Genomic DNA, 15,281 nt, shown 5'->3' with positions numbered 1-15,281 from the left:
TGTCTGTCTTCACGGAAGACACAAAAAACTTCCCAGAAATACTAGATTATCAAAGGTCTGGCGAGAATGAGGAACTGAAAGAAGTTAGTATTAGTAAAAAAAAAATAGTACTAGAGAAGTTAATGGGACTGAAAGTCGATAAATCCCAAGGACCTGATGATCTACATCCCAGGGTTTTGAAAGAGGTGGCTATAGAGATGGTGGACACATTGGTTGTTATCTTCCAAAATTCTATAGATTCTGGAATGGTTCCTGCAGATTGGAGGGTGGCAAATGTAACACCACTATTTAAGAAAGGAGGGAGAGAGAAAACAGGGAACTACAGACCCGTTAGCCTGACATCAGTAGTCTGGAAAATGCTAGAATCTATTATAAAGGATGTGACAACAGGACATTTAGAAAATAATAATAGGATTTGGCAGAGTCAACATGGATTTATGAAAGGGAAATCATGTTTGACAAACCTATTAGAGTTCTTTGAGGATGTAACTAGAAGAATAGATAAGGGGGAACCAGTGGATGTGATGTATTTGGATTTTCAGAAGGCTTTCGATAAGGTCCCACACAGGAGGTTGGTGAACAAAGTTAGAGCACAAGGAATTGGGGGTAATATACTGGCATGGATTGAGAATTAGTTAACTGACAGAAAACAGAGAGTAGGAATAAACGGGTCTTTTTCAGGTTGGCAGACTGTGACTAGTGGGGTACTGCAGGGATTGGTGCTTGGGCCCCAGCTATTCACAATCTATATCAATGATTTGGATGAGGGGACCAAATGTAATATTTCCAAGTTTGCTGATGACACAAAACTAGGTGGGAATGTGAGTTGTGAGGAGGATACAAAGAGGCTTCAAGGGGATATAGACAGGCTAAGTGAGTGGGCAAGAACATGGCAGATGGAATATAATGTGCAAAAATGTGAAGTTATCCACTTTGGTAGGAAAAACAGAAATGCAGAGTATTTTTTAAAATGGTGAGAGATTGGGAAATGTTGATGTTCAAAGGGACCTGGGTGTCCTTGTACATGAGTCACTGAAAGCTAACATGCAGGTGCAGCAAGCAATTAGGAAGGCAAATGGTATGATGGCCTTTATTACAAGAGGATTTGAGTACAGGAGTAAAGATGTCTTACTGCAATTATATAGGGCCTCGGTGAGACCGCACCTGAAGTATTGTGTACAATTTTGGTCTCCTTACCTAAGAAAGGATATACTTGCCATCGAGGGAGTGCAACGAAGATTCACCAGACTGATTCCTGGGATGGCAGGACTGTCGTATGAGGAGAGATTGAGTAGACTAGGCCTGTATTCTCTAGAGTTTAGAAGAATGAGAGGTGATCTCATTGAAACATTCAAAATTCTTTCAGGGCTCAACAGGGTAGATGCAAGGAGGATGTTTCCCCTGGCTGGGGAGTCTAGAACCAGCAATCACAGTCTCAGAATAAGGGGTAGGCCATTTAGGACAGAGGTGTGGAGAAATTTCTTCCCTCAGAGGGTGGGGAATCTTTGGAATTCTCTACCCCAGAGGGCTGTAGAGGCTCAGTCATTGAGTACGTTCAAAACAGAGATCGACAGATTTCTAGACGGACTGCAGCGGTTCAAGGTGGCTCACCACCACCTTCTCAAGGGCAATTAGGGATGGGCAATAAATGCTGGCCTTGCCAACGATGCCCACATCCCATGAACGAATAAAAAAAACTTAAAGGCATCAAGGGATATGGGGATGGTGCAGGAAAATGGTGGCTAGCCTACTCCTGCTCCTATTTCTTATGTTCTTATCTTAAGTAGATGATTATAGGCTTGAGTCCTGAGGATGCTGGACATTCAAATTGAATGGTAACAGTTGAGCTGAATTTCAGTCTAGTCTTCTGCTGGCTGATTATAGTTTTGCTGTGGTTTGAGGAATTTTCATGCTTGACTGCTTCATTTTCCTAGGTCGTTGAATGAAACAAGTATATTCACCTTGAAAGAACTACCTCCTTACCATGATGCTCTTCAAATGTTTGACCTCATCCTCTTGGGTCCTGTAAGAATCTAGTTCTTGTTGCACTGATTCAGCTACCTCTGGAAACGGACTGCATAACAAGAGATCAGAGATTCATAACAGCCATAGTCAAGAATATATGACAGATATGCAAGTTCACAGTTCAAGTGAAAAGTATGTTGATGAGCTAACAACTGCAATCTCAGGCTTACCATAAGACGGAAGTGTCAAATGCTCCCCAAAAAGGAGGGCAAACTCCAGAAACATTCCCAATGCGACCAAACCCAGGACCATCCCCAGTACCAAAGCACAGGACTTCACCCAAGTGTTACTAGACACCATTCCCCTGGCTATTACTACTAAAACCAGATATTTACCTCCAATTGATGGATCTTGCAACCATCTCATTGTGCACTGTCAGCTTTAAAAATGGTAACAGATAAAAATGGAGTACAAGGAAGATATAGAATCATAAAGTGGTTACAGCTCAGAAGGAGGCCATTCATCCCATGCTGGCTCTTTGTAAGAGCAATCCAGTTAGTCCCATTCCCCCACTCTTTCCCAGTAGCCCTGCAATTTTTTTCCCTTCAAGTATGTATCCAATTCCTTTTTGAAAGCCATGATTGAATCTGCTTCCACCACCCTTTCAGGCAGCACATTCCAAATCATAACTACTTGCTGTGTAAAAAAGTTTTTCCTCGTGGTCACCTTTGGTCTTTTGCCAATCACCTTAGATCTGTATCCTCTGATTCTCAACCCTTCCGTCAATGGGAACGGTTTCTCTTTATTTACTTTATCTAAACCCTTCATGATTTTGAACACTTCTATCAAATCTCCTCTTAACCTTCTCTGTTCTCAGGAGAACAACCCCAGCTTCTCCTGTCTATCCACGTAACTAAAGTCCCTCATCCCTGGAAGCGTTCTAGTAAACCTTTTCTGCACCCTCTCTAAGGCCCTCACATCCTTTCTAAAGTGCAGTGCCCAGAATTAGACACAATACTCCAGTTGTGGCCGAACCAGCGTTTTACAAAGGTTCAGCATAACTTCCATGCATTTGTACTCTATGCCTCTATTTGTAAAGCTCAGGATCCCGTATGCTTTTTTATACTGTATACTATATTACACTTCCAAGTTTTGTATACACTCATTTATAGTTTTCACAGAATAATGAACAGAGTTTTGGCATTGAATCACCAAAGTACTAGTAAAACTCTCAGAATACAGTTTTAAAAAAAAATGAAATTTGACTTGTTCAGCGACTATGAGCAATGCCACAGGAAATCTACTAGTATGAATTTATACATCACATATTTGTATTATACATTATGAGTCACACATATTATGAGTCACACATTATGCAGCATTTAAATATTTCTGCCGGTATTTCCTTATGAAAGCATTAATAAAATAAAATCCCAAAATGCATTACCTGCCTTTGTGTCTTTGCCAAAAATTATCAGCAGCTGTTAAGTCATAGGTTTTTTTGTTTTTTTTCTTTGGTCTAGCCCCTGCAGGAGAATTTTCCAGTCCTGGGGTTTCTTCCAGGTTCACTCTATTCAAATGGAAATCCTGTAAGAAAATACAAAATGTTAGATGATATGCTGACGATACTTATCATTCATTATCTTTGAAGTGATGTAACTGGCAACATTGACATTTCATCCAAGCACCTAATAGCAGAAGTAACAAATAATCCTTTTAAGCAATCAGGATGGCGCAGTACATTTTTTAACTGCAGGAAAGTCTGAAGTCAAGTCCTTGATTTGATGTATAGTTAAGTACCTAAAACAGGAGGCTCTAATGACAGCTTAGTGAGTAAATGCATTTCGTTTGCTGTACAGAGCCATGCAAGTCCAATTTGTTTGTGCTGAGTTTGCTGATCTCAGCCAGGTCATTAGCAGGGATATGTTGATTGTTCTTCTTGTCCCAGGGCTAGAGAGGAGAGAGAGAACTCAGTGGGGATTCTTGTTCCTTATCCATATTCAGTAACCCCTGCTGTAAAATGTTTGCTCAGGGCTGGATCAGAATCAGCAATGATACTCCCCAAAGACAATGAGGCTGCTGAGATATCATTTTGACTGGTAAATAAAGAATAGCTATTTGGGCACGAATGGAACTACACCTCAGCAATTATCTCCTTCTTCAGGAGAGAAGGGAAGAACAAAAAAAAATCTACAATTCAGGAATTGAAACAGGAAAGCAAAATCACTTCTATTTAAACCGGTGAAGGAAAGTCATGGGGAAGTACATTCTATTCAAAGTATTGCTATATTGTCTATCTGGAGGAAAGGGTAATATACATTTGTTACCACCAAAAAAAAAATCAAATTTCTTGCCTCAGAGACCCAACATTTCAGGTCATCTTCTCTCTCAGCTGCTCTGGAGAAGTTACAGGGATGGTGTTCCCATGTCCCAGAGGAACTCCGTTCATTGTGGATGGACAACCTGGGAGCTGATCTGTATCTGGCTGACCCTGAAAAACACTCTGTTGAGTGCTGTCCATACCCTCGGTTTGACAGACCAGTGCAGTGTCAGTGATGTGCCAAGGGATTTTGTGGAATATATAGACAATAAGCTCAATAATGAGCAAGACTCTCCGTCTTTAGAATATGGGTTTAAATCCAGCTCAGACCAATAGTACCAAAAGTGATTTATTCCGCCACAAACTCCCAAGTAAATTCTGCTTCAACAGGCTTAACCAAGTTCCCAGTCAGTAAACATCCATAGCATTAATTGGTAAAATGTGGCTTTGCATCCACAGTATGCTATGCCACCCAAGGGAAGTGCATCTTGTAGCAACTCTCTCACGAAGCCTGGGAACAGATCACCTATTTGCTCACTGAGCCACAGTCAGCTTCTGGTCCAAAGAGGCCTGAATAAGGACAGAGAAGTAGCAGAGATAGCTGCAGGACAATACTCCCTTTACTGTGCCAGAACTATATGCATCATAGGAGGCGGCCATTCGGCCCATCATGCCTGTGCCGGCTCTTTGGAAGAGCTATTCAATTAGTCCCATTCCCCCGCTTTTTCCCCGTAGCCCTGTAAATTTTTCCCTTCACGTATTTATCCAATTTCTTTTTGAAAGTTACTTTTGAATCTGCTTTCACCACCCTTTCAGGCAGTGCATTCCAGATCATTACAACTCGCTGCGTAAAAAAATGTTTCCTCATGCCCCCTCTGGCTCTTTTGCCGATCACCGTAAATCTGTGTCTTCTGGTTGCCAACCCTTCTGCCACTGGAAACAGTTTCTCCTTATTTACTCTAACAAAACCGTTCACGATTTTGAACTCCTCCATCAAATCTCCCCTTAACCTTCTCTGTTCTAAGGACAACAATCCCAGCTTCTCCAGTCTTTCCACATAACTGAAGTCCCTCATCCCTGGTACCTTTATAGTAAATTTCTTCTACCTTTCTAAGGCCTTGACATCCTTCCTAAATGGTGGTGTCCAGAATTGAATACAATACACCAGCTGTGGCCTAAACAGTGTTTTATAAAGGTTAAGCATAACTTCCTTGCTTTTGTACTCTATGCCTCTATTAATAAAGCCAAGGATCCCATATGCTTTTTTAAACAGCCTTCTCAACTTGTCCTGCCACCTTCAAAGGTTTGTGTACATACACTCCCAAAGTCTCTCTGTTCCTGCACTCCCTTTGAAATTGTACATTTAGTTTGTATTGCCTCTCCTTAGTCCTCCTACCAAAACGTATCCCTTCATACTTTTCTGCATTAAATTTCATCTGCCATGGTCTGCCCATTTCACCAGTCTGTCTATGTCCTCCTGAAGTCTGTTACTATCCTCCACACTGTTTACTACATTTCCGAGTTTCGTGTCATCTGCAAACTTTGAAATTATGCCCTCCATAATCAAGTCCAGGTCACTAATATATATCAAAAAGAGCAGTGGGCCTAATATCGACCAAGTCTTAATCCCGGACTCAGGACAGTATTCCTTGCAGCACCCATGCAAATTTTCCTCTTCCCACGTTAGCCATTTTCATTGCTTCTTTGAGCGAGATTGCTAGTTAGTACTGAATTAGGGGCAGTTTTATGTTGTGGCCTCACATCCAAAAGGAATGAAGTTGAGACCGTCCCATCCCATTTCATTTAGTCAGCAGAGAGGAGTCTTATCCCATCAGTCTTGAACCTCAGCTACAGAGCCACTGTGCTAATGTATTATGCCAGTGTAGAGCACATTTTAACAAAATTCAGCTTAAAGTTAAAAAAAATGATGTTTCATCAACGTTCTGGATAAAAAAATTAATATAAATGCGTACTTCTTTGAATGCATGTAACACAGACTTGGAGAGATCTATGGATTTATGCAGAGTAAAGCTCCCTACAATCCCATCATTGGGCATTAATCCGAATCGCAGAAGAAGTCCCTTGCTGGACCTGTGATTACTTCTACATTGTTCATATCAGCTATTATGGCCTTCTCTGATCAAGACTGCCAATTTAGTGCCAAATTAGGGGAATTTTTTTTTTGCTATGGGCCATGCCCACTGGGAACTATGTTCAGATCGATCAAATTCATTATACGCAGGGCATTTACATCTATCAGAAAGGAGACTTTCATTTCATTAGTCAGGGCATGGTAATGTTGTGGTTACTAAACATGGTACTAAACTAGCAACCCAGAGATCATGAGTTAAAAACACACCACGGCAAGATGTGAACTTAAATTTACTAAATCTGGTAATTTGTGGGCTAGCACTAGGAAAAAAATAGACTCGATTATCATAAAAAACCTCTCTGACAAGCCACTTAGTTGTAAAAACAATTACTATAGAAGGCACACCACCACCACCTTCTCAGGACAACTTGGGTACAACAATAAATGTGGCCTTGCCAGTACTACCCACATCCCGAGAACAAATAATAAAAATCAAATTAAAAAATCAGTCTGGCCTGGATTTAGATCCGGATCCCAGAGGCAAAAGAACAGTTACTCGAATTCAGGACAAATCACATTCCCTTAAATAGATTTACCTGCAACACCTGGCTTTCCAGCATTGTGCCAACCGTTGAAACATGCATAAGTATGAACTAAATTGCAGTGTGCAACCCTTCGTCAATATTACAACATACAGTAACTAACAAGTGAAAGTGAAAATGATGCCGAAGCATAACAGCCTTTATTATTAAGGGTGAGACTTTTGAAGCTGGTGTAAAATGTCCAAGGAAAATTGTGACCTCCAGATGTACACATCTGCAAAACCTCAAGTTAACACCAAAACGTAATCAAATTAGCTTCTTTATTTTACCTACATCTTAGGGTGCACTGACAGCATTTAATAAGACAAATGGCTGTGCATTATGGCCAACAGCTACATTTATTATTTTCCAAGGCACAGAATACTCTCTAGATGACAGACTTAAAGAAAATAAGTTGGCAGCATGATTGGGCTAATCCTGTCTTGCTCAATCAATACTTCTCTACTTTTCTTGTCATAATATTTGTAACTTTTCCAAGTTATATAAATTATCCTTTATAGACTGTAGTAGCACTTTTGTACTAAAATGGCAAATTACAATGTGCGGATCTGTGGGGAATATTAATTAATATTCAGCAATAACTAGTTCAAGGAAACCATTTTTATTAGTTATGATAGAAAGCAAATGTGTATTTTAAAACTTAAAACATTTCAGACTCAAAGGACTCAAGAAGGAGAAAATGTTATTAACTTTGGTAAGCTAAATTACTTCAAAATATTATGAATCCCAGAAATAACAAAAATGTATAATTTTTCTTGCATACCATTTTAGTATTCTCAGTTGCACATTTCTCCTTAATTTTGTTTCATTCAAGATGAAGTTCTTAAATGATTTATAATGAAGATTGTAGTACAATCAGCAGGGGCCTAACTATGAAAAGTCCATGAAATTCAGTAATGCATAAATGATAGTCATTAAATTTATGTTGTAGTAAATTTCTTCTTTGCAATCTTTCACAGATTAGGCACTTGTATGATTTTCTGATCGTGTGAGTGGAAATAAAGCTTGTATTTATATATTGTCTTTCAGATCCCAGATGTCCCAAACCATTTCACAGCCAATGAATTAATTTTGAAGTTTACTCACTGGCAAACACAGCACCTAATTTGTGCACAGCAAGGTCCCACAAAGAGTTATGGAGATAAATGACCAGTTAACCTGTTTTGGTGTTGATGATTGAGGGATAAATGCTGGCCAGGATACCAGGAAAATGCCCCTGCTCTTCTTTGAAAAGTGCCAAGGGAATCTTTTATGTCCACCTGAGTAATCAGACTCATTTAACGTCTCACCTAAAAGACAGCAACTTCCATAATGAAGCGCTCCCTCAGCACTGTACTGAAATGTCAGCCAGTGGGGCAGAGATAACTCGTAAAGTGCTGTGGCATAGTTTTTAAAGTTCAGAATTTAAGGAAGACGGTTCGAGTAGTGTGAATAGAGGACGGAAATGCTGATTATTCATTGAAATCACGAGCAGTTGATCACTACAAAAATTTTACAATCATTATGGCATGCACTGTAGTTGGGATGAAACCCTTTGTACGATTTATTACGTTAGGATATTGTTTTATAGTCGCTCAAATGGCTGTTATTTGAAGTGGGACAAACAAATAATCTTTCACAGCACAGTTGCAGTGCATCCTGTTACCTCGTACAAGCCTGCAGACAGTGATTTTTACTTGTTAGCATGTTAACTGAAACAGACCCTGCGTGTGCCAGTACATCCCTATCACAATCCGTAAACAATCACTATTAGAGAAAAAGTAAACTAATGGGTCTTAAAGCTGACAAGTCCCCTGGACCTGATGGCTTGCATCAGAGGGTCTTAAAGGAAGTGGCTACAGAGATAGTGGATGCATTGTTTGTAATCTTCCAGAATTCACTAGATTCTGGAAAGGTCCCAGCGGATTGGAAAACCACAAACGTAACACCCTTATTCAAGAAGGGAGTGAGACTGAGAGCAGGTAACTATACACCAGTTAGCCTAACATCAGTCATTGGGAAAATGCTAGAATCCATTATTAAGGAAGTAGTAGCAGGACATTTGGAGACTCATAATACATTCAAGGAGAGTCAACATGGTTTTATGAAGGGGAAATCGTGTCTGACAAATTTATTAGAGTTCTTTGAGGAAGTAACGAGCAGGGTGGATAAAGGGGAACCAATGGATGCAGTATATTTCGATTTCCAAAAGGCATTCGATAAGGTGCCACATAAAAGATTACTGCACAAGATAAGAGCTTTGGTGTTGGGGGTAATATACTGGCATGGATAGAGGATTGACTAACTAACAGAAAACAAAGAGTCGGGATAAAAGGGTCATTTTCAAAATGGCAATCTGTAACTAGTGGGGTGCCGCAAGCATCAGTGCTGGGGCCTCAACTATTTACAATATATATCAATGACTTGGATGAAGGAGCAGAGTGTCTTGTGGCCAAATTTGATGATGATACAAAGATAGGTGGAAAAGCAAGTTGCGATGAGGACACAAAGTGTCTGCAAAGGGATATTGACAGGTTAAGCGAATGGGCAAAAATTTGGCAGATGGAATAGAACGTGGGAAAATGTGAAGTCATCCACTTTGGGAGGAAAAACAAAAAAGCAAAATATTATTTGAATGGAGAAATACTACAAAATGCTACGGTAGAGGGATCTGGGTGTCCTCGTACACGAAACACAAAAAGTCAACATACAGGTGCAGCAGGTAATCCGGAAGGCAAACGGAATATTGGCCTTTACTTCTAGGGGGATGGAGTACAAAGGCAGGGAAGTTATGCTACAACTGTACAGGGTGCTGGTGAGACCACACCTGGAGTACTGCGTACAGTTCTGGTGCCCTTATTTAAGGAAGGTCATACTTGCATTGGAGGCAGTTCAGAGAAGGTTCACTAGGTTGATTCTGGGTATGGAAGGGTTGTCTTATGAGGAAAGATTGAACAGGTTGGGTCTATACTCATTGGAGCTAAGAATGAGAGGAGACCTTATTGAAACATATAAGATTCTGAGGGGACTTGATAGGGTAGATGCTGAGAGGATGTTACCCCTCATGGGGGAATCTAAAACTAGGGGGGGGGCATGGTCTCAGAATAAGGGGTCACCCGTTTAAGACGAAAATGAGGAGAAATTTCTTCTCCCAGAGGGTGGTGAATCTTTGGAATTCTTTACCCCAAAAAGCTGTGGAGGCTGAGTCATTGAATACATTCAAGGCTGAGTTAGACATATTTTTGATCAGCAAGGGAGTCAAAGGATATGGGGAAAGGGCAGGAAAGTGGAGATGAGGTTAAAAAAAATCAGCCATGATCTCATTGAATGGCGGAGCAGGCTCAAGGGGCCGAATGCCCTACTCCTGCTCCTATCTCTTATGTATCCCCAGAGACACACAAAACTGTCATATAATTATCTTTATAATCCTAACTTGGACCTGCAATTTTATTGATTTAACACTGTTAACTTGTTCACTCCAAATAAAATTAAATATTTCTGTTCACACTAAATTCAACAGAATGGGCTGGATTTTCCTGTGAAAATAACGGCGAGGCCAACAGGGCTCACCGTTATTTCTGTGCATTTAGTACAGCAACTTCCAGTAACTGCACATGCGCAATCAAACTCTGAAATCCAGAAGTTGCTGTACCAAATTCGACCCTCCCCTGTAAACTCCACGAGAATGACATCTCACCGGCTGGCTCGCCATCCAAATGAATGGAACGGCTTGAAGTTCGTGCACTGACCTGATGGAATAAACTAATTTCGCCAAAAAAAGGTACATCAAGTCATTTTAAGCCTAAGCAAACTTTTAGACGTGCCAAGTCTTAATTACTGCCAAACACCCTCTCTGGCACTGAAAATTAACTTTTACAAGTGTGGAGTCTCATTCCTTCAGATTTTAATTGTTGTTGGACATTTATCAAAAACGTAATTTTTAAAAAACTTTTTCTTTATCTCATCTCTGTCTTTTAATTCAGTCTTTCTTACTTTCTCTTTATTTTGCTTTCTGTACCTGATCTGACATTGAATTTACTATTCTAACTTACAGTTCCTGGTTCAGACTCTGCGCTGCTTATTAACATGCTTCAATCTGATTGGTTAAGGGGATACACGGCTGCTTGCCCTGTTCACACAGATCCCAGATACCCGGGAGAGGGTGCCGCATTGAACTGAGGCCCAAGAGAGGAACTTGCCATGCAAAAACCCATGAAAAGTCTATGGGCAAGTGCAAGTCTAACAGAAGGCGGGTACCGTTCGTTAGCCGCTCACAGGAAAATCCGGCCTATTAGAATGAATTATTTAACTGTTTTGCTCAAAGATTGTCAAACCTCATACTATGATGTATTATTCAAAAAATATCAATCCAATTAATGTTGCACAGAAAGAAAATATTACAAACTGAGATACAGTTAGTACATTTGTTGTTAACAAGTGTGTGCTGAATGATTGACAATCATAATACAGAGTGAAGACATAGACCAATCAATGGTAAGGAGGGAAGGATTAAAGTTTGAGAGTCAGGTTGTACTTTTGGTTGTTTCATTTTTTTTGTCCCAGAGTTTGGTGGAAGCGACGCACCTGCAGCGAGAGGGTCTGAGTCAGTCACTCTTGGTAAGGGGGAAGGGCTTGTTCTTGAACCGCAAGCAGCCAGTGCTTGAATCGAAGGAGGAGGACGAGCGCAAGAATGGAGTCTGCTACCTTATGATGTGACTCAGACTAAATTGCAAGCTTTTCTGAGCTGGGTCCACAAACTGCTGGGGATGGTTTAAGTCCCCAGAATAAACAAACATACAGAAGGATAAGTGAATAGTACCAACGGAGGATCAAAAAGTGAATTGCTCACATTCAAGGTGCGCGGCGTTGGCAACTATGATTACTGTTGGAATATAGTAAGGATATAATAACCTGGAATTGGCATACAGAAACTTGCACTGCAATTGGACTTTTGAGTTAATCTTTATCTGTACGCACAACAACCATTTGTACTAATAACACAGATCTATCATACACTTTCTTGGCAACATCTGGTTATTGAGCTTCCTTCAAAGAGGCACAAAATTGGAATATTAGCATGTTCATCCTTCTCATTAATTCTGATTCTCTTGGCCTAGGGAAGAGCAATACAGAAGTTTTGTCATGCAGGTCACACTGAATTTTACAGGCAATGTTTCTAACTGGAAAAATTGAATTCCATTCTAAGTTGGGTTGGATCTGAGATGAATCAAGATGACATCTTAAATATCAGAAATCCCACTTGGAACTTTGATTCAAAATAATCTGACATTTCATTATTGTCATACATTTACATAATGGTGGGAAGGTTCAGAATGTGTCAGTATGAAGACTACCTTTAGCTATTTTTGTTTAACTACTCAACACACAAGTTGTTTTAAAAAACTGAATTGGAAATATTCCACACAGTTATTTCTAATCTTACTGAACTCTTAGTGGAAACTGATCAGCTGCAAGAGAAAGAAACAGACCAGCACCACAGTAGTTGTACGAATTAGATCTTTCATTTTTAGGCAATAGTCCATGGAAATATTTGCTTCATGGCTTGTTGCTTTTGAAAATGTGCAACTTATTAAACCCAAACAAATCACCTGTTGTATCCTACTGCTCAATCACATGCACCACCCTGGATTCATTCAATAAGTATTGGATATAACAAGATTTACACTTTCCCAGTTTCAAAAATTTCTGATCACTCAACTCAAAAACACCATCACTTCAGTTTTGATGTCCTCTGCCATGATTTATCCAAAAAGTCATACCCAATCTCCAATCCACATGTGTGAGGAAAAACAAACATTTTGATTTATGGCCTTGTCAGAAGGTTCTAAAAATAGTGCTGGATCACTTTAGTTAGTGAGGAACCTCTCATCTAAGCCCAAACCACACAGTACTCTACAGCTGTCTACAAGAATGATTAACTTTCCAGTTTCACATATGGTGACTAACAAATGTGCTTTTTTTTTTAAAATATAGATGAACAGCATATGCACTTTGTGCCATTAGCTATTTGGGACTGGATATTTCTTAACATTCCAAACTGCAAAAAGCTACTGCGCTTCAAAGCTGCCACTCAAAAAAGCAACCATTATTCGTCACATCCATTAAGGTAGAAGGTTAGAATGTTTTCAAATAGTTTTACCCTTTCTTTTCTAACACTTGTCAATTTGGCTGATTTCAAAAAAATGAACATAGTGAGTTATTTGCTTGGGGGGGAAAAGTGCAAAGTGGTGTAACATATGTATAAATTTCTTGGCTAAAATAAAAGAGAGCCCATTATACTTGCTGGAATAATAGGAAATCCAGAAAATCACCTTAAAAATGACAGAATTAGTTCTCCCTTTTGTAAGATGGCCACTATATTAAATTGACACGTAAAGTGGCCACTATATTAAATTGGGAAACTTTTAGTAGGCTGACCGTTAATGAGAGTTCTGACTAAGCTGATCAAGTGGGTCTCGATCTTGAGGCCCATTGACCAAAATGATCAAGTGAGATTAGCACACAATTGACCATCTGGTTGCAGCCACGATAATTCAGGACCTAAATGAGGGTAGAAGAGATCGCGGTACTGCAGTAAAGAATGAGTCCTTGGTTTGGTCACCGAGTTGAGGCACCCAGGGCAAGGTAAGCCTGACCAGCACTTGAGTCTGGGTAGCATAAATGAGAACCTTTAAGGTATTTACTCTGTGTATGTTGTGCTAAAATTGTGTTTATCTAACTCGAGTTAGACAAATAGAAGTGTTAACGGTTAATCCGACATTGTATGTACATGTCTGTAATTCCCGGAGACATGAACATTGTAACGTAGGATAAAGGCATGTTACTTTTTGCCTACAGATTTGGCGACCGCGGCAGGACTCTAAGGTTAGACTATTATACAGAATGTCGGGCTTAAGCAGCAAGATGAAGAGGAAGGGGCCCACACCGGGCCATGAGCAAATGTACCAGTATTGTCTGGGAAGGGTAAATGCTAAGGAAGAATGGATGAAATCCATTTTGGTAGCACCTAGTCCGAAGGACCGAGCGCTCGGAAATTTCGGCCCAAAAAGAAAAATCCAAACAGACTTTTGGTCATGGATCGTGAAGTTACAAACAAGCAAGGGGAGAATACCCAACAAGATGGGGAGATCAAACGGTTGAAGGAACAGTTGAATAATCAGGAAGTAGTGGTAGAAAGGTTGATGAAAGAGCTACAAAAGGTGGGGGAGGAGAAGTTACAAATGCAGGAAGACTTTAAGTGTGAAAAGCAGTTTCTACGGTGTTCTCTGATTAATGCGAAGGAAAAATTGCAGAAAAGAACATAGGAAAGAGATGAGTGGAAGCAGAAATGTGAGACGATAGAACAGGGGTGTGAGGATATGAAGGCAGCTTATAGAGTTTTAGAAACATAGAAAACAGGAGCAAGAGTAGGCCATTCAGTCCTTCGGGCCTGCTTCACCATTCAAAAAGATCATGGCTGATCGTCTAACTCAGTACCCTGGTTCCTGCTTTTTCCCCCTATCCCTTGATCCCTTTAGCATTATGAAATATATCTATCTCCTTCTTGAATACATCTAATGACTTGGCCTCCATTGCCTTCTGTGGTAGAGAATTCCACAGGTTCACCACCCTCTGAGTGAAGAAATTTCTCCACGTCTCTGTTCTAAATGGCAGACCCCGTATCCTGAGACTGTGACCCCTGGTTCTGGACTCCCCAGCCATCGGGAACATCCTCCCTGCATCTAGTCTGTCTAGTCCTGTTAAAATTTTATATGTTTCGATGTGATCACCTCTCGTTCTTCTAAACTCTAGTGAATAAAGGCCTAGTCGACCCAATCTCTCCTCATAAGTCAGTCCTGCCAACCCAGGAATCAGTCTGGTAAACCTTCGTTGCACTCCCTCCGTGGCAAGGACATCCTTCCTCCCTCAGATAAGGAGACCAAAACTGCACACAATACTCCAGACTGCAGCAAGACATCCCTGCTCCTATACTCAAATCCTCTTGCAATGAAGGCCAACATACCAGTCGCCTTCCTAACTACTTGCTGCACCTGAATGCTCGCTTTCAGCGACTGGTGTACAAGGACACCCAGGTCTCGTTGCACCACCCCGTTTCCCAATCTATCACCATTCAGATAATAATCTGCCTTTCTGTTTTTACAACCAAAGTGGATAACCTCACATTTATCCACATTATACTGCATCTGCCATGTTCTTGCCCACTCACTCAACTTGTCTAAATCATATTGGAGTCTCTTTGCGGCCTCCTCACAGCTCACATTCCACCCCAGCTTTGTGTCGTCTGCAAACTTGGAGATGTTAC

The 15,281-nt window shown here is 40.4% G+C and overlaps 1 protein-coding gene across 2 annotated transcripts in view; it reads right to left on the bottom strand.

Annotated features, from left to right (window-relative positions):
• The window catches only part of scfd1 (sec1 family domain containing 1), a 136,016-nt gene that overhangs the window by 77,876 nt on the left and 42,859 nt on the right, over nt 1-15,281 (bottom strand). For both annotated transcript variants that reach the window (XM_067991389.1, XM_067991390.1), the window contains 2 exons: nt 3,413-3,552; nt 1,984-2,074 (listed from right to left, as the gene is read on the bottom strand). In XM_067991389.1, the coding sequence (XP_067847490.1) occupies nt 1,984-2,074; nt 3,413-3,552 (231 nt within the window). The remainder of the gene's footprint in view (nt 1-1,983; nt 2,075-3,412; nt 3,553-15,281) is intronic.

This window comes from Heptranchias perlo, chromosome 10 (genome assembly GCF_035084215.1).
Source record: "Heptranchias perlo isolate sHepPer1 chromosome 10, sHepPer1.hap1, whole genome shotgun sequence".
NCBI classification, from domain to species: Eukaryota; Metazoa; Chordata; class Chondrichthyes; order Hexanchiformes; family Hexanchidae; genus Heptranchias; species Heptranchias perlo.
Note: the sequence above shows the minus strand (reverse complement) of the source record. Positions and strands in the feature narration are given on the sequence as shown.